Consider the following 27,356-nt stretch of genomic DNA (forward strand, 5'->3'; position numbering starts at 1 on the left):
TATCTCTCTGTGTTTGACTGTGTGTACGTGGGAAAATTGACTTGATCCAACTTGCTCATAGCTGTTACTTATATTGGCACATGCAGCCCATATATAGAACAGCTCTGTGCAACTTCTCCCAAATTGATGGTGAGGAACTGGGGATATATCATGCATATCAGTTACTAAATGTTACTTTTCCTTTAGCTAGAAATCATTTATTACTATTTTGGTGGTGGATTTCTCTTTATTAATTATTGTGTAATTATCTGATTCACTTAATTTGTATGTGGAGTAGTTTCACAGTGTAGTAGCATGGCTGCATTGACCGGGCATTTATCAGCAAGTGCTACTATGCTTTTGTGAAAGGACTGATTATATTGTTGATAGTTATGTGTTTTTCTCATGGTTTGTTAGTAATTTGTATTAGTTATAGTCAGAGTGTATCAAGGAGTGAATTATTGTTGTATTGATATTAAAGATCAGTCCAACTAATCTGCTAATTACACAGAGAATCTTTTCCAGAATCTACTTTATGATACAAATACATACATGCAGACCAGCTGCAATATCCAAGCCAAGAGAGCATATTTATAGAATCAAGGGCAATAGGGGGTGTAATATTGCATCGGGACATAAAGTACATCTCCTGGATGTTAATTTTCCTTTCTTTGGGGGACTGAAAGGGTGGAATGTTTGGGGAATGGATATGAATAAGTTGGAGACTTAGTGGTATTCCAAGTAGTAGAATTGTCTTGATTAATTAACCATGTTGTGGAGAGCATGTGGCACAGGCATAGATGCAGAGGCCAGTTGTCAGGTTAGCTTTGCTGTCTCCTTTTACTGAGACCTTATGTACTTATTGAAGATTTTTCTTTGAAACTGTTGGTCCTCAAATTTCATTTCCTTCTTATTCTGGAAATAGTCCAGCATCAGTTCCTTGTCCTCTTGAATGAACCTGCCAAGACTCTTTCAAAAAGCAGACTTTATTTTCTCCTCTTCAAACTGGAACATCCAGTTTGAGTTCCTTTTCATCCCCCTCTTCATGTTCAGGAATGGTTTTACCACTTTTGCTTGTTTGTGGACTTCATGTATCTCAGGCATTTTACCGCTATGTATCCAGTTCACCTGCCTACATTACTGCTCTGGGAGATCTGTGATGCTGTTGTAGTCACTACAATGAAAAATAAGAAATGTCAGCATTAATAAGAATAGCAATAGCCTATCCATCCCTTGGAATATCAAAAATTAGGATAAAATTAACACTTTCAATGTAGTTTTGAATTCCAATGTCTTTCCATAAAGCATTTTCTCTTCAGACTAAGATAGTAATGACATATAATTAGAACAAGACTTAAAAGAATAAAGGAGCATGAGATACAGATTATTATGAGAATGGGACAAAGTAGTGGGGCAGAAGGCCTGAAGGGCTCATCCTTATTCTCATACTGGAATAATAAAGGTTATTTCTTGCAGGCAAACACGGATGTCAGAAATATGTCTGTGCACAGAATGATATTTGAGGCCGCATCAGACATTTTTCCACGCATTAGCTAATGATCCAAATATGTGACCAATTTCAGGAATTTGTACAGAGCCTTGGTTTGAAGGAAGGATTCTCTGAACTACAGTCAAAATTTCCTATTATTTTTATAGCACTTTATTTATATATAGTATCAGAGGGGTAGCCAACGAAGTGGGTATTCACCCACGAAAGCTCATGCTCCAATACCTCTGTTAGTCTATAAGGTGCCACAGGACTCTTTGCTGCTATTTATATATAGTATCTCCAACTACTTGACAGTGGACGCTGCTGAACAGGAATAACAGAAAAGAAAGGTATCATGTTGCAGCAGTATTAATATAAATAAAATTAGTGCATGTTATTTGCTAAGAGAAGATTTAGAAATAGAGAATAGAATGAAGTTGGAGTCTATGATAGCTGGCGTGTTAGTTGCATGTCCCTCAGAAACATGAATTCACTGCCTCCCATCAATAGTGTCCCCTTAGAAACAGATGTAATGGGACAAGAAGGCATGGGCTTAATCTTCAGCAAGGGAGATTTAGGTTAGATATTAAGAAAAACTTTCTAACAGTAAGATTAGTTAAACCTTGGAATAGGCTTCCAAGGAAGATTGTAAAATCACCATCATTGAAGGTTTTTAAGCACAGGTTGGACAAACACCTGTCAGGGATGGTCTACTTGGTCCTACTTCAGTGCAGGGGGCTGGACTTGATGATTTCTCAAGGTCCCTTCCAGCCCTACATTACTATGATTCAAACCTTATTCAAGAGAAGATTTCAAATCAAGGTATGAAGAATAAATGAGTATGTTGGGTAAGAAAAATTACAGACATTTTAAAGCTCCTTAGTGATGTTCCTAGTGATGACCTCAGAAGGATGTTGTGAGGGTTAATGCATGAATGTTCAAAAAGCACTGTAAGGGTCTCAAATGTAAGATGTGATGGCACTGCACTATTCCTTAAAGCTATCCTTAAAGCTGTCATCTGTATTCAGTTGAGAAAACTGCTATAGACTTAACTTCTTTCCTCTTGCATAGTTTGGAAGCCTTTTAAGGACTTTTTAAGTGGTAGTTCCTCCTCTTCATCTGCCTCCAAGGGTGAAGTTCCAACTGTATTCTGTAATATTGAAGAGCCTGTGCAGGAGTCAGTGAAGTGAAGGATGTTAAGAAAGCTGGGGAGAGGTGATAGGCAAGAAGGAGAAACGTTTGTTCTGCCGCTAACTTCTGTTTAAAATAACTTTTTTTCTTTACACAGAGAGAGGGGCAGGATTTAAAAGACAAACATTTTTCTTCCTCAGAGAGACTCTATGACATAAAAATGTGAGGCATGCAATGTTGCAACAAGCCTTTGGAAAGCTGAGCTAGAAGATTTGGCCCCAGAGTCATGAGAAGAATGAACAGGGTTAAGAGCTCAGCATAAAAACAGCACAGATATGGAGCTTTTCAAACACTTAATTCAGACGGATGAATTTCACTAGGAAAAACTTGTCCATGTGGGGAAAAAACTATATTCTGGCATGACAGATCTTACAGATTCATTTCCATGGACTGGGAATACGAGGCAGTGGTTTAAACTGGATCTGAAATGTGTACAGTAACTGTTTTTGGACTTGTATGTAAAATGTTCTGATGGGTTCCATCATTACCAGCAGACATCTCCCTTCTGCACCAGATAGATGAGTGGGCTATCATCAGCCTTCTTGCAGATGTTCTGCTGCTGGAAGACAAAGAAAGGAGCATAAATCCCATATAAATGCCCCAGTGGTACTTTGATGCCCATGATTCCAAGTAGCTGTGCAGGAGCCATAACTATTACAGTGGGAAGAGTCAGGTTCCAAGGGCCAACCTCCTTCCCATCTGATTAGCCTGTGGAGGATGGAGGAGAAACTGCAAACAGGGAGTAGAGCAGCAGGGAGAGCAGTCATATAGTTTACCCTCACTGCAGGGGCTCCTGCTGTGGCTTGCATGTGCATCTCATTCTAATATGTCTTCCTGTTACTCCCCAAGTTCCTTTTGCAGCCTCTGGTTTAGCTAGCCATGAAAGCAACATACATTAGGAGACTGCATGCTGAAGTAGTAGCAGACAAGCAGCAATGGTCTCTTTCACCAATCAGCAGCAGATGTAGTAAGTAAGGAGCTATACTGTGGAAGAGCATAGGAATCAGGAAATGGACAGATGAACTTGGAGGCAGGGTGTAGACAGAGGGTGTAGACTTTGTCAACAGGCATTTGAGGGATACTTAAGGAGAGGTGCATAGCCACAGATTTTGTAAGGGGGAATATAAAGAGATGCTGATGTAAGTTAAGATGGACATTTGGGTGAATGAGAAAAAAGGGGTAAGAAGTGGAAAGGAAGGCACTTCCAGGTTGCTTAAGGGGGAAAGGGGAGCTCACTTGACTTTGTGCTTTGGGGACCCATCCAAATATTTTTATGACCCTGGCTGTGAACTGTGTCTCTTCTTTTTGTAGCCCTTGCCAAGACTAACCTTCTCATCTACTTCCTGTACTGCTAGGCTATTACTTGGATCCTCCACTGCCTCCTGTCTATGGACATTTTTATTTTGTGGGAGCTAAAATAACCTGAGAGAGCAGCCACATGTGGCCTTTCCTGAAGATCATGCCAGACAGAGCTAGCCTACCGTCTGTGGACATAAATTGTACAGTTTCTTCCTACTTACAACTCAGTGCCTCTCTCAGTATTATCATGAGGAAATTATCAAAAAGAACTCCAGATACAGTGTTTTACTCCTTCTGAACTTCCATTGCCTATCACAGTCCCAAGGAATACAAACCTCCTCAATCTTCTTAATTAAAAGATCTTATCAGCAGTGTGGCGCAATATTCCAGTTGATAGTGCATCTTGGCCTGCAGAGTGGGGGGTTAATCATGGATTCTGTTACATTAATAACAGCTGTGTTTATGTATTTTAAAATCTGAAGGAGGAAAATATTCCCTTGCAAAAGGTTCCATAATACATTTGTATTAGGTATGAGCCCAAGTAAGGAGGTTCAAATCTGAAGTATAACCTACACATAGTTCTGGAATGTTCGGACTGTGGGTTCCAGTCCAGGCCTATTTCTAATTTAGAGACCTTCACTGAGGCACCCCAATCTTATCTAACAATCAGATAGTTTCATTATCTTTTAACTTGTTATTCCCTTCTAGATAGAAATGCTCACTTGCTGAACTAGATAGAGTTCATTCCGTGCTTGCTCCATTGCATTTGTGGAAATTGGCTTCTTACCTTATCATTATGGTCAATGATCCCCACAGATGTGGTAGAAAACTTACAAAATAAACTCCTCTCAAAATAGCAGTTGATTCATTAGAAACGAAAAAAATGCATCATTTTATTTTTATATAAGGAGCGGTTGCCTCACAGAGCAGTACGACTGTCACTCATCCTGTTTTTCTCCCCCCTCGTCCCCACTCCCATTTTGAAGGATTCATAATTGCCTTCTCTAAAATCCACCCAAAACACATTACAGGAAGTTTTATCCTCAGGAAGCACATAAAATATTTGTGTGTAATCAGGCTCTCAGTGGAAATTCAGGGTTTTTGTGTATCCAAAACTGCAGCTTGCAATCTCTTGACTGGTTCTGGATCAGGATATCTATGCATGTAATACTCCCAACACAGCAGCCACTGTCAAATAAGCAAGGGAAAGGGGTGTCAGAGATAGTTACTATTTCTATTAATCTCTGATATTGGGGGCTTGGGGGTGGGGGAGAAGGGAAGTAAGCTTGTATATTTCTGCAGTCCCAGAACCTAGTCCTGCTTTTACTGAAATGAGTGGGGAAAATCTTCTCAATTAAACGATAGCAGACTTAGGCTCTTACTCTTCTATTTGTTATGAAGTTACTAATGAATTTGCAGAGACAAACTTGATTATCTCTGATATCATTGCCTAGATATCTATAGTGTGCTATTTTTCTTGCAGGTTTCCTGGTTTATGTTTTATAATATTTTGAATGTATGTAGCACCTCTCAGATCAGATGATCCCAAAGTGTTTTACAAATTACCATGAGTATATACAAAGAGGGATCACTCCATCCACCACTGAAATGTAGACACCTCTGGGGTGAAATACAGAAGCACCCACTCAAAGTACTTAACAGTTTAGAACAAGAAATGAGGAAGAATACTGTAATCAGCTGTTTGCAGGAGGAATTAAGGGAGACAGAATGTAATTACTCAAGATTGGAATTCAGCTAGAATGCTAGGCTTGACAGGCCATACTTCTGATTTGCATTCTCTTTCATGTTCTAAGTAAGCTCATGAAATGTAAGATGCTAGCATTGAAACCTGTTTTATGCACAGACCAGTTAAACAAGTCAAGGTATTCTTTATATGATAGTATACATCAGAGCTTCTCAAAGTGGTGGTCTGTGGACCGCCCAGTCCATGGCGAGTTTCCTCATAAGAGCGTCGAATAGGATGATAATATTGCACCCGTCCATGGCACATTGGAAAAAAAATGTGCCGGTCCCCTACATCAGATAGCTTGAGAAGCACTGGTATACATCTGGTGCTGGTTTAGTCACGTTAGTTTTTGTCCCTTAAAGCACCAGCCTCACACCTTCACTTTTTGTCAGACTTGGATTTGAGGAGATTGTGGTCATCTGCATCATCCAGCTATTGTCTCAGTTGCCCACTTACACTTCTTTGTGAAGTGTGAATATGCAGTCACAGTAAATCCAAAGGGTTCTAAAGCTTTTGGGTTTGTTTTTTTATTACACAGGTCAGTCCCGGGCAGCCATGATACCTCCAAAGCAGCCCCGGCAGCTAAAGGGAGCTTTGGATGATGCCATTGCCTTTGGAGGAATAGCAGACGAAGAGGCAACTAACAGCTTACAGCCAACACCACCTCCACTGCCAAAGAAAACCATTTTGAGAGCCAACACAGAGCCGATCCCCAAAGAACTCCAGAAGCAGACCCTGGAGAATAATCTCTGTGTTGTGGCCAACCCTACATACGACATTGACACCAACTGGGAAGCAAGCAGTGCCTGCTCTTCAGTCAGCTCAGAACTCAAAGCACTGGACAATGAGTCAGGAGATTCCTTGGACAGGCCTTTAGAAAAAGGAAAAGCAACCAACTCAACAGCCAACAGCATTTCCAGCCTAACCACTGCCAGTATTAAGGATAGGTGTTCCAACAGCATGGAGTCTCTGTCTGGGAGATACATCTCTCAGACTAAGCAGAGCAAGAATATACAGAAGCCACAGAGGCAAGCACTTTATCGAGGAATTGAGAATCGAGAGGAGGTGGTAGGCAAAATCAGAAGCCTTCATACTGATTCACTGAAGAAGTTAGTGAACAAATGCGAAGATCTTTTCATGGCTGGACAGAAAGACCAGCTGCGATTTGGGGTGGACAGCTGGTCAGACTTCAGGCTAACCAGTGACAGGCCATGCTGTGAAGCAGGTGATGCAGTTTACTACCCAGCTTCTTATGCAAAAGATCCCCTCAACAATTATGCAGTCAAGGTAAGAAGGAGGTTTCAAAAACGGTTGTCCCAGACATCAGTAATATTAATAATAAAACCCTGTGTATTATAGTATAGCTAATTATGCTGTTTGCAATGGCTAATCCATGTACAGTAATGATCTGCAGCTACTGGCCCTTCTTTCTTTTAAGTGCCACTGTTGTCAATGGCATAATTAACCTTTAGCTGGATCCTCTGTTTGTTGTACATCTGGGACAATTTTTAAAAGCCAACAACTCTCTTACTAGTTGCTTAGCGTACTTATTATGTATTGACGTAAGAGTGGTATAAACAGCTGTGTTTTTAATGTAAAGACTGCAGGCAGGCTCTTGGAAGCCTTCAGTAGTAGCACCTTTACGTTCATTTGCATGCAGAGTCACCAGATTCTCAGTTTTAATCAGGAGTAATTTCAAAGGGGTGTGTGTGTGTGTGTGTGTGTGTGTGTGTGTGTATATATATATATATATATATGGCTGTCTGTGAATTTTATTTATATGTATTTTTAATTAGCATACCTTTCCATTCCCTTACAAACCCTTACATTCTCACCAGCCATTCTGAAACCCTATCTTGCCATCGGTGTGGCCTTCTGTGATATATTAAAAATGAATGGAACTGAGGAATGTTGATTGGTTAGTGCTGTATTTCAGTGAAGAAAAAGTTAGCTTTTTTCGTTGAATACTCCATTCCATAGTCCTGGTCAGAAAAACATCCAGGTACTTATTTCATATTGTGACAAAGTTCCTCCTCTACCTTGGTGGTTCCTGCACTTTTTGGCAGATTTGCTCACCTCAGTGATCTTCCCCTCTGGTGGAACCCACCGTCTGGGTCAACTCCTCCTGTGTCTGCTCAGGAGTTGAGAGGTTTGGGGGGAACCCAGGCCCGCCTTCTACTCCGGGTTCCAGCCCAGGGCCCTGTGGATCACAGCTGTCTATAGTGCCTCCTGTAACAGCTGCATGACAGCTACAACTCCCTGGGCTACTTCCCCATGGCCTCCTCCAAACACCTTCTTCTTTATTCTCACCACAGGACCTTCCTCCTGGTTTCTGATAATGCTTGTATTCCTCAATCCTCCAGCAGTACACTCTCTCACTCTCAGCTCCTTGCACCTCTTGCTCCCAGCTCCTCACATCCGAATCTCACTGACTAAATGGGAGGCTTTTAACTAGTTCCAGCCAGCCCTTGATTTGGCTTCACGTGGCCCAATCACTGTAGCTATCTCCACTGCCTTCTAGAAAGATCTTAATTGGCCCCAGATGTCTTGATTAACCTGGAGCAACTGCCATTTGGTTACCGTGGTACTAGGGATTTGGTTAGCCTGGGGCTAACATACCTGTTCCTTACTACTTTACTGTAGCCATCTGGCCTTGCCCAATCACAATATGCAAATGAACAGTTATCTTACCTAATAAAGGGGTTGTGTTATTTTATCATGTTTGCGATTCATATAGGAGATTTACTCACCCTGCCTTTGGGTGTGCACACCTCCACTGCTAATGAGATGATAATACTCATCTGATAAGATGTGCTCTAATATGAGGATGACTGGGAGCCAGGAAACCTATGTTCTTTTCGTTGCTCTGCCACAGACTTGCTATGTGACCTTGAGCATCTGAACATCTGTAACTCAATTTCCCCAAGTTTAAAATGAAAATTAAGATTTTTCTTACCTCACATGGGTATTGTGAGCCTAAATTCATTAATGCTTATAAAGCAAATTGAGCTTCTCAGAGTGATGGTACTACAGAAGGGCAAAATATAATTATTACTCCCAACCACCTTTATTTATTAACACAGAATGAGAAGCTAGAAAGTAAGAATGTAAGTGCTAACTTGATATAAAATAGGTTCTGAATTTGAAAAGGCATTGCTTTAGGAGGTTTTTCAAGGTTACGTATTGCATTGAAGTGTTGCCACATTCTATTGGGTTTATATTTGTTCAGCCATCCTGGTCCTCTATTGTTGCAAAGATCACAGATGTAATATGGATGCCATTATAAGATGATGAAGTGAACTGTCTGCTGACTCAAAGCAATTGAGAACCAGGACATGAATAACTTTATGATGTATTATTTGTCTGGCAGTCTTGTCTGGTTGCAAAATCAATGGTCTTCCATTGATTTTTTGCTTGTAATGATGCAGAAATAATCTGCCAAGAAGAGGTGGCAGGTGGTTTGCTATTTCATGCACTGCGACTGGCCAGCAGATCTAGAGATGGAAGTGTTACATTAAACACTGAATAAAAATGTTTCATTGATGAAAGTGACTTAAAGCCTTTCCAAAGGTGCAGAAGAGCTTTTGAGTTTGTTTTTTAAATATGTTTTGAAAGGAGAGAGTGTTGCCAAATGTGTGCTGTTTTTTTTCTTTGTTACCTGAAACGTTATCATCTTGAAAATCAGTTCACAGACTAACAGGAATTTACCATACCCTAATAGGTATGAAGGACTCTAGAGTGAAGGATCCATAAAATGCCATTGAACCAGGGGTCACTATGGATTGTTGTGCTGTCATGGTGAGAGGAAAAGTTAGCTTGCAAACAACTTCCCTGGCAGTGAATGTGATCTAGGAAGATAATTTGACTACAGATGCTCACTGATTCCTTTGTAAGCAAAGCAGTGCTAGCTCAAGGGAATTGCTGTTGTCTTTTCATTTTCTCCCCTTCATATCTTCAAATATGATGCTTTCAGCCAAGCTGGCTCACTTTATTTGTGTTTCCTTGATGGATTTTTTTATTGCAATGCCATTCTCTAAAATATAGTCAAGGGTTTTACTATAAACTCACCTTTAAAGGGGTCTATAACTCTACCATAACATTTGACTCCAGATTTTTCAAAAATATATAATTTAAAAAAAACAAACAAACAAACAAAATCCATTGAACTGTTGTAAATTAAGAGTATTGGCAAAAATAGCAGGATTTTACTCTCCTACAGATTTTTTATCCTAACTAAATTTTGTAATCATCCATCTACAATGTGAATGTGCTATGCTTCTGGCATTTTAAACCATGAAAAAATACAGATATTGAGATCAAATCCTACAACGAACCCACAATGTCTATTATTATTAGACAACTTATAGTAGCAGAAGAATCATACGAGATCTATCTTGAAGGTGTCTTAAGAATTATACACATGGGGCCGTATCTTCAGCTAGCATAAATATGTGTAGCTCCATTAACTTCAATAGAGCTATGCCAAACTGCATCACCTAAGAATCTGGTCCAGGGCTTGACAAACTCTTACTAGGTTCTATGACTTTATATTAGAGCTGAAAGAGTTTCTAACAATGGAATATTTTTTCTCCTTTTGTAACTACTTTATAGAAAACAAAAGATAATGAACTGTACAAAACTATACTTAATGTTAAGTGTTGTTATCCATAAGGGATATAGTTTCTAATTATATTAAAAAGCAAAAACTATGTTCCAGTAGTATTAAGAATTAGACTTTGACAAATTGACTACTGCTGAATTGAGTCTCCAGAAGCATCCCAGTAGAATGCACCTTCTGTGTAGATGAGTATACCCAGAACATCCTTTGTTTTATTAATTTTAATAGATAATGACAGTTGAATAGGTGTAGTGGAAAACCAGCCTGTCCCCAACTCATTTGTTTTGCCTAGATATTGCAGGAATAAAACTGTTTGTAAGGGTGTGCAATTTTAGTCATGGCATGTGTCAGGACATGCTTGCCTGCTGAATAAATGAGCATGCAGTTTTTAGCCATGGCATTTGTGATATAAATTTCCATTATTCTCATCTCCCACTAACAAGTGTCCTTTGCAAAAAGGTACAGCAAACTATGTGCAAGTTGCTTTGACTGAAACAATGCAAACCAAAACAATGGCTCCAGTCAGCTCAGAATTACATTCAAACAAGCAAAAACAATGATCTCTTTACAAAGCTTTTATAAAATTCCTGGTCCTTAGGTATTTCCTCTTCACAAACAAGAACTAATCCATGTTCTAAATAATTGGTAGAGCTGGGTCAATGTGTATGTGTGTGTTCCTCCATAGCAGTGGAAAAGGATTCTTATCAGCAGTTCCAGATTTGTAGTGAAAAAGTCACAGTGAAATGCAAGTGAGCAGTGAGGACTAGCTTTTTGTAAAGTGTATAGGACAGGTGTCTCATCCCAGCATTGGGTGTTATCCTTGAATATACTGAATAAAGCAGCAGTATAGCAGGGACCTAAGTAAAAATGCATTAGCAGGAATAAGTGATCATTGGGAATCTTATCAGGTTTGGACTGTGAACATGAGTAATTACTGTTTCAGTGATGCAGTGGAGCAAACTGGAGTGGAAACTACTTCCACTTTTAAAATTCAATATCAAATGTTATCAAGACTGAAACAGCACCAAAAACTATTGAACAGTATTATGCATACCTGAGATCATAGTTCAGACACCATCTTGAACAGTCAGGCACCAGGAATCATTAAGGAGATCCTGGCCTGACATGTGTGTTTGATATTTTGGCTGCAGGCAGGTGCTGCGTTGTAGCTAAGGTGGAAGGGCGCGGGGACTATAATGGGGTAAACAAGATGGGAGTGTATGTAAATGCAGGTACCCTAATTTATGGCTGTATTCTATCTTGAGTCCATGCTTCAGGGTGGTGGAAGCTTTCCTTGCAAGCTGTATGACCTTAGAGTTCTTGCTAACATGCATTCCTCAAGCATAAAACATAACAAAACATAAGTAAAATGCTGGCTGGCTGCCTTCCACTAAAAATATGTATATTCCTATCTTTGTCTAGTTTGTTAGGGCATGAGAATATTTTTTTGGTAACTCAGACTCTAAACTGAATGACCTTCCTGGCAAAAGTCTTACAGCAGATCATCACACTACCTTGTAGCTTGGTTCGAGCCACAGTTTTATACATTAAATACTTAATCCATTCTAAGTGCAGTCACAGTAGCATTGAATTTTTATGTCTTGGCATACCAGCAAAAGAGCAAAGCATTACTCCCAAAGCCAGATCAGTGAAATGAGATCAGTGATCAAACTGGACTCTTAGAAAGCAGGTTGTGCCAAATACAAGATATCAGTGTGGGATTAGCAAGATTTCATTTGGCACTGTATTTCATTTGCAGTTGTGCTTTTGCATAATACAACAAAGTAGCACAGATGGTGCAGTGTTTGTGATCCTCAGTGTTTCTCATTTTCATCACTCTACAATTCATTCCCCACATATCCAGCTTGTTTAAGGTTCACCAAGGCCTTGTAAAATGCATAGGCATAGTAGAAATGAGATTCCTTGCTGCTAAAGTGAAAGTCCACTGACAGTATCCTAGGTTGACTGGACCCATAACAGAAAAATAAAAGCTAATCCAGAGCAATTTTTAGAGTCTTATAACATGAAATTCTTGCTTCCTTGAAGGAAAAGGATAGATAATGGAAATGGAGAGATCAAGGAACCTAGCTTTGTTGAACTAATGTACAGTTATAGACTGGATTTCAAGGACCTCAATGTAGAGGCTATATATTGACATGGGTACCAGTGGAAAGGAAGGTGGACACATATAATTAGAGCTTAATATTCATATCTCCCTTATTTGCCTTTCCTCTCCCCATAATTTTCTATCACAGTTGACCACTACTCTGCATCCTTTGACCCATTCTTTATGAGCTCCAAAAACATAGGATTTGCCATACTGGATCAATCAATTCCTTCTTCAAGTGACTGCATGTGTGCATGCAGTTCTTGAGGTTGATGCACCTAGCACGTGACCCTCAAACTTTTTTCCTCAGTGGTACCTGTTGAGTGGCTAACACTTCCCCTCCTGCTGTGTGCCACTGCATACAGATATAAAGGGCAGAACTGCCCCTAGCCCACCTCAGTTCCTTCTCACCGCCTATGACAGTTGCTGGAACTCTTCTATACCAGAATTCTTTCTCCCAGCCTTTGTGACCATAGTGTATGTGTGTAGTTAATCTAGTGTCTAGTCTTTAGTGTTGTTAGTATAGTTAGTAACATTTATATATACCATATATACTCATTCATAAGCCAATTTTTTTTTTTTTTTTTTTAGTAAAAAAAGGGAAGCACCAGAGAAGGGGGTCAGCTTATGAACAGGTATAGAGAGGGAGAGGTGGGACACTGCCCCTCCCCCCAACAGAGGGAGCAAGGAGAGGCAGCACAGCCGGCGGGGCCAGAATCTCTCCTCTTCTGGCCACGCTGCTCTCCTCCCAGCCTCCGAAGCAGCTGCAGCTCCAGGGCTGGCAAGCTGCAGCCATGCTGCCCGGCTCCGCCCCACAGAGCAGGCTGTGGCCGCGCTGCCCAGCCTGCTGGCCCAACCCACTGGAACATGCTGCGGCTGCGCCACCTGGTCTGGCCTGCCGGAGCAGGCTGCGGCCACGCTGCCCAGCCTGCCAGAGCCGCTCCAGCCAGCCAGAGACATCCTCCCCAGATAAGGTGGGAAGGGATGGGTTGGGGAGAGTGCGGAGGTCCTGGGCAAGAGGTGGGGTCATGGAGGGGGTCACGGGTTACTCTCCCCCTCCTCAAAATTTCCCCACCAGTTACTGTCCCAGCCCATCAGGGTAAGCAGCTGGCGCACCAGGACACTTAGTTTACTTAGGTTTACCTCCGTGCCTGTGGATGCTTGAGTTAAATAAACCATCTTGTCCCACCAGTGGCTTATCCTGATGGCCCAGGAGCCAAAGTTTGCGGACGCTTGAATTATAGGGTTGGCTTATGAACGGGTCATAAAAATTTTCCTTTCTTAACTTATCCCTCTTGGGGGGGGCGGGCGGTCAGCTTATAAACGAACTGGCTTATGATCGCGTATATACGGTAATATGTTTTTCAGACTTGTTTTCCCTGTTCAGGGGTTTTTCTATTCATGTTACCGAGGTACGACCCAGGGGTTTCAAGATAGATGCTTCTTGCTCCAGGCCTATGGCAGTGAGTGACCCACACAATAGCTGCCTGAAGTGCTACGAGGAAGCATATGTGAAGGACCAGTGCCAGATTTTCAGGGAGTTCAAACAAATAAAGGATAGGGAGGCTAGGCTGAAATTCCTGCTGTTAGGCTCTCTGACCACCATTGGAGCCTTCCTGGTCTGACTCAGTGAGAAGTGCACCTCCAGCTTTGGTGCCAAGATTTCACTATTCTCCCTCATCCTGCTTTCAAAGTGGCACTGGCCAGGGGAACATCTCCACCCTCTATGTCTGGTAAGAGAGTTGAGAAGGAGTAGAGTAGAGTGCACCTGAAACCTAAGCACTCCTCCTCTAAATCGGTGCCTAAGTCAGCTCTACCTTCACAAGGGGCACTGTCAACTTCTTTGGCACCACAACAAGAGACCATCTTGGTGCCAAATTTCCCAGAGGTGTTTGCAGAGGCAAGAAACCTGCTCTGCCTCATAGTGCCAGTGTCTCCTTCCTTAGGGAAGTCCAGTCCTTCAGCGCTACTGCCACTTCTGCCAGCAGTTCAACTTCCAGTACTGCAGTTGTCTGCTCCCCAGACAGGCAGCCTCTCTGTATCATCCAAAGGGAAGTCTTCTATGATGGCATCACTCCATCCATTGCCAAGCTCTCTCACAGGTCCCAAGCACCAACTGGATCAGCCCAGTCATGGTCAGAGAAAGGAGAATCTTCAATATCAGACCCAGAGGTGGGACTTTGCATATCACAACCCTACGGGAGTACCACCTTTCTGGACAAGATCCTCTCTTCTCGCCTATCACCATGACCCTTCAATGTAGGGTGACAGATAGCAAGTGTGAAAAATCGGGATGGGGGTGAGGAGTTAATAGGCACCTATATAAGAAAAAGCCCCCAAAATCAGGACTGTCTCTATAAAATTAGAACATCTAGTCACCCTACTTCAATGAGACCTACCCTGGAAATATGGCTGGGACAGCAGGGCCCTGCCCTGTATCAGTGGCCATTCTGGAATCCTTGAAGTTTTCCCCCAGCTTCCGTATCTTCCCTACACCAGGCATACTCAGTGCCCTCAGGTAGTAGGCTTGAATCTACTCCCAGAGCAGCTCTATCCCCAGAGTCTGGCACCAGACCCAGTATGGAGCATCAAGAGGAGGTTCCCGAACCAGAACAACAGCTGATTAGAAGAGATTCTATCCCTTCCAGTTTTGGCTTCTTCTTAGTCCTATCCAAATGAGGCCATTTCATCTGGCACGACTACTTCTCCTTCTGATGATTTTGAAGTTTACCAGTTGTTAAAGAGAGTGTTTGCAGACCTAGGTGTACAGGTCAAAGAGGTCAGGGAGTCCTCATGTCTCCTGGTTGGCATTTTATCATTGATGGGTCCCTCTAGAATAGCTCTGCCAGTTAACAAGGTCATACTAGTGCCTATAAAGACTCCATCCTCTTTGCCTCCCACCTCTAAAAGGGCGGAAAGTACTGTGTCCTGCCAAGGGTTTGTGTATCTTTATATTCACCCACATCTGGGCTTATTAGTCATCAGAGCAACTAATGAGAGAGAATGACAGGGGCATCAGGCTGCCATCCCCAACTCAGACAACACTAAGAGGCTAGAATTATTCAGCAGAAAGATTATTCAACAGGGGGTTTGCAGCTGTGTATCACTAACAAATAGTCTCTGTTGGGAGAATACAATTTTAATTCGTGGGGTTCCTTAGAAAAGTTCAAGGAGCTGCTTCTGGAGAATGCTAGCCAGGAGTTCTCTTCTATGATCAATGAGGGCAGACTAGTCTCAAGAACTTCATTGCAGGCAGCGCTGGATGCAGCAGACTTGGCAGCTAGAACCACAGCCTCTGCAATGGTCATGTGTGGATCATCCTGGCTTATACTATCAAGTACTTGCCATTTGAGAGTCCTTCTCTATTCTCTGATCGGACAGGAAGTTCCACAGACTTACAAACTCTAGAGCCACCCTGAAATCCTTAGGTCTGTACACATCTGCCCCAGTCAGGAAGTTGTATCAGTCACAGTAGACACACTGATATCCCACTCCTCCTATCAAAAAAGAGGTCCAGGAGTTAGAGGCGTAGGCCTACCCCTCCTGCTGCTTCAGCTCTGGCTCCTCAAGACACTCCGGAACTGCAAAGCAGTCAATTTTGATGGGCCAGTTGAAGTCAACATACTAGTCTCCACATCTCCAGACCCGAACCCCCACACCTTCACGAACAGTCTGTTCCGCTTCCATAGTGCTTGGTCCCAGTAGGTCTTGAGCACTGTTGAAGTGGGATATACTCTCCAGTTTCCTTTTGCCCCTAGCTGCCATTCTCCCTTCCTATCCCTCTCCAGGACCACTCTCACAAGAAACTCCTTGTCCAGGAAGTTTGTTGCTCCTTAGCTTGGGGACCATAGAAGAGGTTTCATGCGGTCTCAGAGGGAAGGGATTTTATTTCCAACATCTCCTAAACCCAAAAGCAAAAGGGTGTCACAGACCAATTTTAGACCTGCATCACCTCAACAAATTCTTAAAAAGGATAAAGTTTGCATGGTCACCCTAGCTTCTATTATCCCTTTCCTACATCCTTGGTACTGGTATGCCTCTCTCGACTTAAAAGATACCTATTTCCATGTAGCAGTCAATCAAGCTCAAAAGAAATACCTCCAATTTCTTGTAAGTCAGAATCATAACCAGTTTACCTTTCAGCCTGTCAGCAGCTCCCAGGATCTTTACAAAGGTCATGGCAGTAGTAGTTGCATTCCTCAAAAGATTGGGAGTGTAGGTTACCCCCGCCTAGATGACTGGCTTGTCAAAGGCCAGTCCAAACGGCAAGTGCAGAGCAGCATTGCCCATATGCAGTCAACGTTCAATTTTCTGGGACTGTTAATCAGCACAGAAAAGTCTGTCTTCTCTCCAGCTTAGAGGACAGAGATTTTAGGGCTGTACTGGACTCGTCTCAAGCCAGGGCCTTCCGCACACCAGGTTCCGGGCAATTTGATCAACTGTTATAGATTTGAAGGTTCACCTATTCACAAAAACTTTGAAGATTCTGAGTCATGGCCTCTTGCACCTACATGGTTCAATATGCCAGACTACAACTCATAGGTACTCAGAACATGCTTGCAAATGCTCGCAGAAGGACTTTCATGACCAACCATAAATGAGAACTACACAACTGTGGTCTTCCATCCTTGGGGGACTCCAGTCATAGATCTCTCTGCCGCCCACACCAACACCAAATGCCCACTGCCAAGGCAATGCTCTGGTCATCAGCTGGTCAGGCCGGATCAATTGCTTTCTCTCCCCTACCACTCCTGCTCTGTGTCCTTCACAAGATTTGGCAGGAGAGAGCAATGGTCATTCTGATCACCCCGTTCTGGCCTTGCCAGTTCTGGTTTCCTCTTCTTCCCATGTCAAACATCCTCCCCTCCCACTACCAGCATTCCCAGAACTGCTCACACAACACAACTGCAGGATCAGACATCCCAATCTGCAGATGCATCACCTGGGATCCTGGTTTTTGATGGTCATCTTCGCTAGCGCAAGAAAGCTAGTTCAGCACTGCAAGACATCCTCTCAAATAGAAGGAAGAAGTCGATGAGGTGGTCCTACGCAAGCCAAGTGGAAACATTTTACCTTCTAGGTCCAACAGAAAGGTCTTGCTCCTGAGACCATAGGCATTCCTCGCCTCTTGGACTATCTCCTATCCCTGAAGGCATTGGGGCTTGCTCTCAGTTCCATCCAGATGCATGTAGCAGTCATTAGTTCTTTCCACCCCCTCTGGGGAGGAGCACTCTCATCTATTGACTGTTCGGTTCTGGAAGGCCTCATGCAGACATATCCTCCCATTCAACCCACCTCTCCCCAGGGAGACCTCAACCTTGTCCTCACAGCACTGATGAAGTCGCCCTTCAAATCTCTGGCTTCCTGCTCTCTTTCCCTTCTTTCCATGAAGGTCGCTTTCCTCCTAGCTATTACTTCTGTGAGAAGGGCGGGCAAATTGGAGTGCATGATGGCAGACCCTCCTTTCATCATGTTCCATAAGGACAACATTTCCCTGTGTTTGCATCTTAAGTTTCTGCCAAAAGCAGTTTCCTGCTTTCTCCTCAACCAACCCATATACTTTACCTCTCTTCATTCCTAAGCTGCATGCCTTAGAGGAGGAACGGCACATCACTCCCTTGATGTCCGTAGGGCCTTGCCCTTTTATCTACAGAGGACGAAGCTGTTCAGGAAGTCTCCTAGACTATTTGTTGCTATAGCAGAAAGGATTACAAGGCAGACCATCTCCACTCAGAGAATTGCTAAGTGGGTTTTGGGGTGCATTACACTCTATCAGTTGTTGGAATTGTCTCCACTCCTTGTGGTACGAGCCCATTCCACAAGAGTGCAAGCATCAGATACAGCCACACTTCACCACATGCCACTCAGACATAGGTAGGGCAGCCATGTGGTGTTCAGTACACACCTTCTCTTCCCATTATTCCCTGATGCAAGACTCTGCAACAGATACCTTGTTCAGTGCAGCTGTCCTCTGTTCCACAGTTCCAGCCTCTTTCTCGCACCTTCGTCCAAAATACGTATTGCTTGTCAGTTACCCTCAGTGGAATACAGTAGGAACCATCACTCGAAGAAGAAGAAGAAGAAGGTGGTTACTTAACGGTAACTAGAGGTTCTTTGAGATGTGTGGTTCAGTATTCCAATCCCACCCTCCTTCCCTTATGCTGCAGATCTGGTTCATTTGCAGTAGAGAAGATCAATCACTCTCCACTCAGAGAATTTCTTCCTGGATCACATCCTGCATATACATGTACTATAACTTAGATAATGTTGCTCTACCTGACACAGTCAAAGTTCATTTGACAAGGTCACAATTGGCAACAATGGCCTTTCTGGTACAAGTTCCAATTGCAGACATTTGTAGAGTGGCCGCCTGGTCCTTGGTCCACATGTTTGCCTCCCTCTGTGCTGTGGCTCAAGACTCCAGTGACTATGCTAGAGTGGGATGAGTTGTTCTCCAATCTTTATTGAAATAGACTCTGATCCTGCCTACAATCTTATGTCATGTGAGTCACCAAGAGTGGAATGCACATATGCAATCACTCAAAGAAGAAAAACTGTTAATAACCTGTTCCATAACTATTGTTGTTTGAGATGTGTTGCATGCCCCCATTCCACAACCTGCCCTCCTACCTCTCTTCATCGGATTTACAGCAAGAAGGAATTGAGGGAGGCCGGGGCACCTCTGCCCTTTATACCTGCATGCTGTGGTGTGCAGCAGTTGAGGGAACCGAGCCACTCAATGGGTACTGCTGAGGAAAAAAGTTTCCAATGGCTGGGCGCACCAACACCGAAAGTGGAATGAATATGTACAACACATCTTGAAGAGCCACAGTTATTACGGAACAGGGTAATAATAGTTTTTTCCATTAAATGCATTATCACATATCATGCCTTTATAGCTCAACTACTGATGCTTCACTGGTCAAGATGCTAAGTGCCCATCATCATAGCTTCTTTCAGTGCTTGTCTTTGATCAATTAATAAATCAGAATCCATCTTTTTACCTTACTGGACTCTGTAATAAAGATTCAGAGTAGCACATGGGTAAAAAGGCAGCAGGATTTCTACTATAGTCTAGCCTGTTATGATGGAAGGACAGAGTAGAGCTTTGGAAATCCTGCACAGGGAACGGCTTTGTTTATTTATTCTTAACTATGACATAGGAGTAATTGTCGCTAATAAAGAAGAAGCTGCCCCTCTAACACCTTTGGCAGTTAATGGTGGTCTAGAACCCTTATTATCGACATCAGATTTTATCGATCATCACTGCTGTCCTATAAACAGTTTAAAAGAGGTACATAGGTATTTAGTTGTATGACTCTCATTAATGTTAATGTGACTCACAGAGTGAAATTCCCACATACTGTTTTAAAATGTTAGGTAATACTTGGGGATTATTATTCCATATATAAAATGCACTACAATGTCATTGTGGTCATTGAAGTATGGAGACCAGTAGTCATTAGCTACATGAGAGATTAGACTCCTCAGCCTCAATTCCTAAATGGCAGCACACAGTGAAAGTTTGAATAGAAAATTCCAGATGGAAGATGATGAGACCCTATGAGGGCTTGGTTCACAGCAGCAATCTTTTCTAACTGAAGGTAGTACAGTGGATGCCTGTAAATATACTTTATGTTCATTAAACTGCCTACAGACAGGAAAACTTAATGTGTCTCTGCTGATTTCACTGCATTTTCCTTTTACTGACAAAATATTTGCCAGTACTGAGGGAATCCGAACTGCTCTATCTAAAACTTGAGCACTTGTCCAGATTCATGAAGCTGTGTCTTGAAGCGTGTGGGGGGGAGGAGGGGTCTGAAGAGCAATTAGACACTCCTCTGAATGCCACATTTTTGCTAGTTTCAATTCAGACCTTTTCTTAGGTGCAACTGCTTTATGAATTCAGATATGTGACTGATTTGTCTTCAGACTCTCATCTTTGAATGCTGTGGGAAGGCAGTCTGGCTTTTCATTTCCTTTTGTCATTTACACAGCCACTATATATTGTACAAATCTTAGTCAGCGATTTAATCAACTTTAAATAGCCTACCTGCCTCTTTCAGTTTTCACATTATTTTGTTTGTAAACAAAGACCAGGAGCAGACAACACATCTCTAATCAGATCTGAGTTCTCCCCCTGCCTTTTGTACATGTCACATATACACACACATACATTTTCTTCTTATAAAACAAGGACCTTATGAGAATTTTTCCTGATGTTTTCTCCCAATAGTGCCACTTAGTCTCAAAAGTGTCATTACATTTTGAAGTTTCATTAAAAGTGATTGGTTGTCATCTTTAACAAAATATTACAGGGAAATCTTTTTTCTGTTGAAGTCATTCATCATTTTGCCATTGATTACAATGGTTACAGGATTTAGTCTTAACTGTATATCTCCTACAACAGTAACCTATAGTGTTGCTGTACAGGAGAGTGTGTAATATTTCATTCTAAATAATGATGGTGGCCTGAAACAATACCTCAGATCTAAAAAAACTCTTGAACTTGGAAGTTTGGATCTATATTTGGATCCAGATTTCCCCAGTGGCCGTGATCTCCGCTCACTACCCCACCCCCCTTACAATAAAACAAAACAAAAAACAGATCCAAACACTCTAAACATTTATGTACACCTATATATCAAATTTGGGGAGAGATTGGAGCTGGATTGAAACTTCACACCTCAAGACCAACTCTAATTTTAAAGTCCATATTTTCTGAGGTTAATAGTTCATGCAAATTATGTTGTTTGTCTGCTGCTGTTCTAAACTTAGTAGTAATTAAAAAAAAATTGAGAGGTGTGGCATGTTGACATCTTCCATTGGAGTAGTAGATGCCCATAAAAACTTCTGAATCAAAATTTCAAAAATAGTTTGGCAGTTTGGGGAAAAAAAAAAAAGGCAGCTGCAAGGGGGAGAGGGAAAAGGGCTGCCTAGCAGTGTAATATGAGGTATTGGAGTTCAGGAGTTAGTCCTGATCCCTTGTTTCTGAGCTCTTGTGGGATGGGGATTAAAATAAACCCATGTATTGCTATTTAGCAATCCTTCTGTGTCATCCAATAGAGATGCATAGATGGGTTCAAAAGTAAATGCATCCCAGTTCACCTTTGCTTGAAGTAGCATCACTGTGAGCTAGTTAGGAGCAGGGTTGCCCAGAGGTAGGGGCAAGTGGCGCAATTTGCCACGGGCCTCACGAGCCCTGGCCCAGCGACAGTCCAGGTCTTCGGACGGCATTTCGGCGGCGGGGGGCCCTTCAGTGTTGCCGAAGACACAGAGCGACTGAAGGGCCCCCCGTGGCCAAAATGCCGCCAAAGACCTGGACCATCACCAGCTGAGTACAAGTGCCGCAGCTCCCCTGCTTTGCCCCAGGCCCCCTGAATCCTCTGGGCGGCCCTGGTTAGGAGGCTTTGAGGATCGTTCCAAGACTCTTTGAGTGAAATAAAATGTGGTACAGTAGTTATTTACAGATGCTATTTTGTACTTTTCTTACAAAAAAAAAGTTTGATTTTAAAATGAAACTCTTTTGGGTAAGTAGTTTATAATTTGGGCTAGGTGATTTTGGTATTAAAAAAAAAAAACCAAGTTATTAATATTTGAAAAATGGCTGCTGCATGAGCACAGTAATTATTTCCTAGAATTTAATGCTGCTATCTAAATTAACATCATAAGAGGTTCAATAATCAAGATTAATGAGACACCTATCATATGAAAAATCGTAATGTGGAGATCTGGAGATATCTATATGTTTAACTGTAACTCCTTGGGTGAGGTAAATGGATTATGAACTCTGTGTTACCAAACACACACACACAAACCATCCTGTACCAAAACCACCCTTCATTCTATTGCTCTTCTGAAAGTCACAGATGGAGAAAAATACAGTGCCACTTGGGTTGAATACATAGAACACCATTTCCTTGTAAAGCAGCTCAGATGACTTGGAGTGATGTATAATTTTGGTCTGCATAGATCATTTTGAGCCTTAATTTATACATAATCTTCTGCAAATGTCAGGATATAAATTCAAAGAGTTACTCTCCTTTGATTATGATTATTTATTATAAACTTTTTTCCTAGCACAAGAGAATATTCTTCACTGGTGTTAAAGGCAATAAATAAATAAATTAAAATTCATGCCCACACACACCTGATAACACTGGTTTCACAGTACAACTTGTCAGACTAGTGGTAAATTTCATTGGCTTGGTGGAGTTAATCAATTTACTTCTCCCATCTCACTCTGAAAACAATACATCCTTTCTTCCAATTGTTTAATGACAAACAGTCACTGAACAGAACTAACAAGTTGCTATTTTTAGCATGGGTAAAGTCAGGTGTTCATCTATCGTCATGAGAGCAGAAACACAAATCAGGTTACAAATATCAAAGCATGGAATGGAAATATAAAATGAAGGAAGATGCCTTGCATATAACTCAGTATGGAAACTGAAGAGCACTTTTGGATAGAAAAGGGACACACCACTTTACTTTTTCTAATCTCTATGGTTTTAAATTAAATTCAGGGGGCTGGATGGCTTGATGGATTAGAAATGAGGTATGCAGCCTTGCACCTCCAGGTTGCCAGTTCCAATTCAGCAGTGACGAAAAGTTGGTCTGACAGCATTTTGATGGCCTTTGCAAAATGGACTGCGGATCTTTAGTTCATTTCTTATAGATAAGTGTCCCACATCATAGAGAAACATCACCCCAACTGGAATGAATTGCCACCCTTGCTGCCTGTCCCAAGGAAGAGGCCAAAGACTTAACTGGTATGAAAACTGAACTACCCTCACACACCTTCAAAATGTTTTTCCAGATGAAGTTTGAGGCACATTAGTGATGTTGTGTGTAGCAAGCCACCCCTTTTGCTGCCTATACTGTACCAGTTCTTTAATGAAGCAGGGGACTTAAGTCTCCAAGACTGTCAGCTGACACATTTCACTTCATGCATGTTTTCAAGGTCAGGGCTACGTAGTCACTATCACTTCCTGTATTTTTAAAAGACTTTGGGGAATAGTCTAATGGTGAGGTTAGGATTAGCTCACCTTTCTCCAACCATTTAAAAATGCATTTCTGAGAGTAAATTACCAAGAGCCAGTGCTCAGATATAGTAACAATCAGCATTCAATCCTGAAAGTGGTGCATTTTCCTTTTTAAATAAAATTGACTAGAAAATGCATTTTGTAAATTTGCTTTGCCTGTACACAACAGTGATGAACAGGCAATTTAAACTCCAGTGTGTCTGTGTTTTGGGAGGCTCAGGTATTGGAACATTCACAGGATCAGAGGGAGGAGGATTGCACCAAAAATGTAGTCACCTAGCATATCTAATTGCATATGATTATCTGACAGTGCACTTTTCTGAGCAGCAAACACAGAGGACTTAATCTCCCAGTAATTTAGAGTTGCTAATAGTGAAAACACATAAAAGATGAAAAACATACTTTTTTTTTTTATTAAGGGCCAGTCTGACTCGCCTTGCACAATAACTGAAGGAAAGCTAGTCAGAGCCCTGGACTCGTGGAGTGTGATTATTATGCATAGTTATTGAACTAGCCTTCTTAAAGTGAATATGGAGAAGCAAGTTCTTCTTCAAGTGCTTGCTCATATCCATTCCAGTTAGGTGTGTGCACGCCTTGTGCACCTTCGTCGGAAGATTTTTACCCTAGCAACACTCGGTGGGCCGGCATGGCGCCCCTTGGAGTGGCGCCGCTATGGCGCCGGATATATACCCCTGCCGGCCCAACCGCCCCTCAGTTCCTTCTTACCGCCCATGTCGGTCGTTGGAACAGTGGAGCGTGGCTTAGCTGATCTCCACCTCCCTAGCTATTCGCTCATTTCTAATCATTATTGTGTATATAGTTCGATATTCTCTGTTTCTAGTTAGTTTTCTAGTTTTATTAGTTTTTTGTAGTAGTTATTGTATATAGTTAAGGGGGATAGGGGATTAGCCCCTTCCCCTCACCCGGTACCGGGGCCCATGCCCGGTTCACCGGGCTTCAAACCGTGCTCGGCCTATCATAGGCCGATGCCCACAGGAGACCCTCACGACTCCTGTCTCAAGTGCTTGGGCGAATCCCACCTCATAGACAAGTGCCGCATCTGCAAGGCTTTCAAGCCCCAGACGAAAAAGGAGCGGGATATTCGTCTAAAGCAACTATTAATGGAGGCAGCTCTAACTCCTCCATCTTCGGCACCGACTGCGGCACTGGGGACAAATGCCTCCTCTGCACCGGAGCGCACGGGTACAGTGAAGGCTTCTCGACACCAGCCTTCACTGGCCCAAGCTCCTGGCCAGCACCGCTCTCTCTCCCCAAGGAGCAAGAAGCATAAGACTCCTGCGGCTCCTGTGTCTACGCCACAGTCAGAGCGCATAACTAAGTTGGACCGCCCGGCACCGTCAGCTGCTGCAGCACCGACATCTTCTGCACCGTTGATTCTGGTCTCGCGAGAGCCGTCGAGTCCAGTGCCTACCAGCTCCCCGGCACACTCCGTAGTTGAGCTTATTGTGCCCTCCACGCCGGAGACATTCTCCACTGCATGGGAGTTGATTGCCGTGACGGAGCCCGAGCTGCCTCAACCCCTGGCACCGCCAATGCTGGTTGTTCAATCATTAGGCAAGCGCACCCTGATGAGACCATTCTCGCCCGGTACCACCAAACGTCGCCGGTCACGGTCCAGGTCCCGGAGGCGCTCTCGATCCCGTCATTGATCCCTGTCCCGATGCTGCTCGCAGTCCCGGTACCGCTCTCCATCTAGGTACCGGTCGTACTCGCAGCACCGCTCGAGATCCTGGTCGCCGACCCAATATTCTCGGCACCGATCCAGGTCCCGGCACCGCTCGTGGCACCATACCTCTCGCAGCCGATCTCAACGCGGGGATTCAAGGCACCGGTCGACCTCCTGGCACCGCGCCGGTCGCAGGTCCCAGTCTTACTCCCGGCACCTGTACGACTCCCGGTACCGTTCTCTGGTGCCGTGGGGAGACGGATCGAATGGACGCAGAGACCATCCCCAAACGGTCTCAGTTCCTCCATGGCCTTCTCGTCATCCATCCGTCTCATCGCATGCAGACAGTGCTTCCTATGGGGATTCGGATACTCACAGCAGGTTCGCTCAAGGAACCCATGGCCCGGACCAGGGACCTTATCAGTGGTCCTTTTGGACACCTTGGGCTTATCACCAAGCCCAAGGTGAATCCACTGTACCATCACACTCCGGTCCCTCAGAACACTGCGTGCCAGAGGCCACTGTTAGCAGACCTCCCCCGGCTGGTACGGAGGAAGCTCCTGCCCACGCACCGGACCCACACGATCTTCTGGCTCCGGAGGTCCCCCAGGATCAGGAGTCAGTACAGGACCCACTCGTCCCAGGGCTTTCATCCTCTTCTTCTCCGGATGAAGCAGTAGCGGGGACGTCATCATCGGGCCCGCCTCCAATCGACCTCAGGTCACACCAGGACCTTCTGCGGCATGTCGCCCAGAATATCAACTTGCCAGTAGAGGAAGTTCCAGAGGTGGAAGACCCAGTGATAAGTATATTGTCGGCAGAGGCACCAACAAGGGTGGCCCTCCCCTTCATCCGTTCGATCCAGGCTAGGGCAGACACCATCTGGCAATCCCCGGCATCCATCCCGCCCACAGCCAGAGGGGTCAAACGGAAATGCATGGTGCCCTCCAAAGGATATGAGTACCTATATGTGCACCCCCCCCTCCCTGTTCATTGGTTGTACAGTCCGTCAATGAGCAGGAGTTCATCGGGGCCACGCTGGACTCCAATCTTGCAACGGCCAGTTTGCCTCTACCTCGTTTTCAGGCTATAGTCTCCCTTGTACAAAGACTTCTAAGCTTCCCAACAACCTCTGCCCGCACTTGCCTTGGCCTCCTCGGTCACATGGCTGCATGCACATTCATCACAAAGCACGCCAGACTGCGCATGCGTCCTCTTCAAACTTGGCTCGCCTCAGCCTATCGTCCAGGCAGAGATGCCATAGACATTATACTCACAATTCCACCGAGCATTCTAGGCTCCCTTGACTGGTGGCTGACGCCATCCCTCGTGTGTGCAGGTCTGCTGTTCCATCTACCGCAGCCCTCCGCGTCCCTAACAACGGATGTGTCATCTCTCGGCTGGGGTGCTCACCTAGGGCACCTTCACACTCAAGGCCTTTGGTCGTCTCGGGAGTTGGCATTACACGTAAATGTCCGAGAACTGAGAGCGGTCCGACTGGCGTGCCAAGCATTCTGGCATCATCTACAGGGCCGTTGTGTTGCAGTGTTCACAGACAACACAACGGCCATGTATTACATAAACAAACAGGGAGGGACACGATCCTCCCCCCTTTGTCTGGAGGTGATTCAACTATGGGACTTCTGCATAGCCTACTCAATAGACCTGGTAGCCTCCTTTCTCCCAGGAGTCCGGAACACTCTCGCAGATCAACTGAGCAGATCCTTCCTGTCTCACAAGTGGTCCATCCGTCCGGACATTCTCCATTCTGTATTCTGGAAGTGGGGCTTTCCCTACATAGACCTCTTTGCCTCCCGAGAGAACAGGAAATGCCAGGTGTTCAGCTCCCTACAAGGTCGCTCCCCGGGCTCCCTCTCTGACGCGTTCCTAATTCCGTGGAAAGGTCACCTATTTTATGCCTTCCCACCATTTCCTCTCGTCCACAGAGTTCTTCTTAAGCTCTGCAGGGACAGAGCCCAGCTAATACTGATCGCTCCAGCATGGCCGAGACAGCTGGTACACCCTGCTGCTCAACCTCTCTCTGGCAGATCCAATCCCCCTGCCACTCTGCTCGGACCTCATAACGCAGGACTTCAGCAGGCTTCACCACCCGGACCTGCAGTCTCTTCATCTGACAGCATGGCTGCTGTCTGGTTGAGCCAATCTGAGTTGTGTTGTTCCACCTCAGTGCAAC

The 27,356-nt window shown here is 43.7% G+C and overlaps 1 protein-coding gene across 2 annotated transcripts in view; it reads left to right on the forward strand.

Moving 5' to 3' along the window:
- PEAK1 (pseudopodium enriched atypical kinase 1) overlaps window positions 1-27,356 on the forward strand; it is a 255,770-nt gene that overhangs the window by 215,403 nt on the left and 13,011 nt on the right. For both annotated transcript variants that reach the window (XM_050966965.1, XM_050966966.1), the window contains one exon: window positions 6,244-6,992. In XM_050966965.1, coding sequence (XP_050822922.1) covers window positions 6,244-6,992 — 749 coding nt within the window. The remainder of the gene's footprint in view (window positions 1-6,243; window positions 6,993-27,356) is intronic.

Source organism: Gopherus flavomarginatus, chromosome 9 (assembly GCF_025201925.1).
Source record: "Gopherus flavomarginatus isolate rGopFla2 chromosome 9, rGopFla2.mat.asm, whole genome shotgun sequence".
Lineage (NCBI taxonomy): Eukaryota > Metazoa > Chordata > Testudines > Testudinidae > Gopherus > Gopherus flavomarginatus.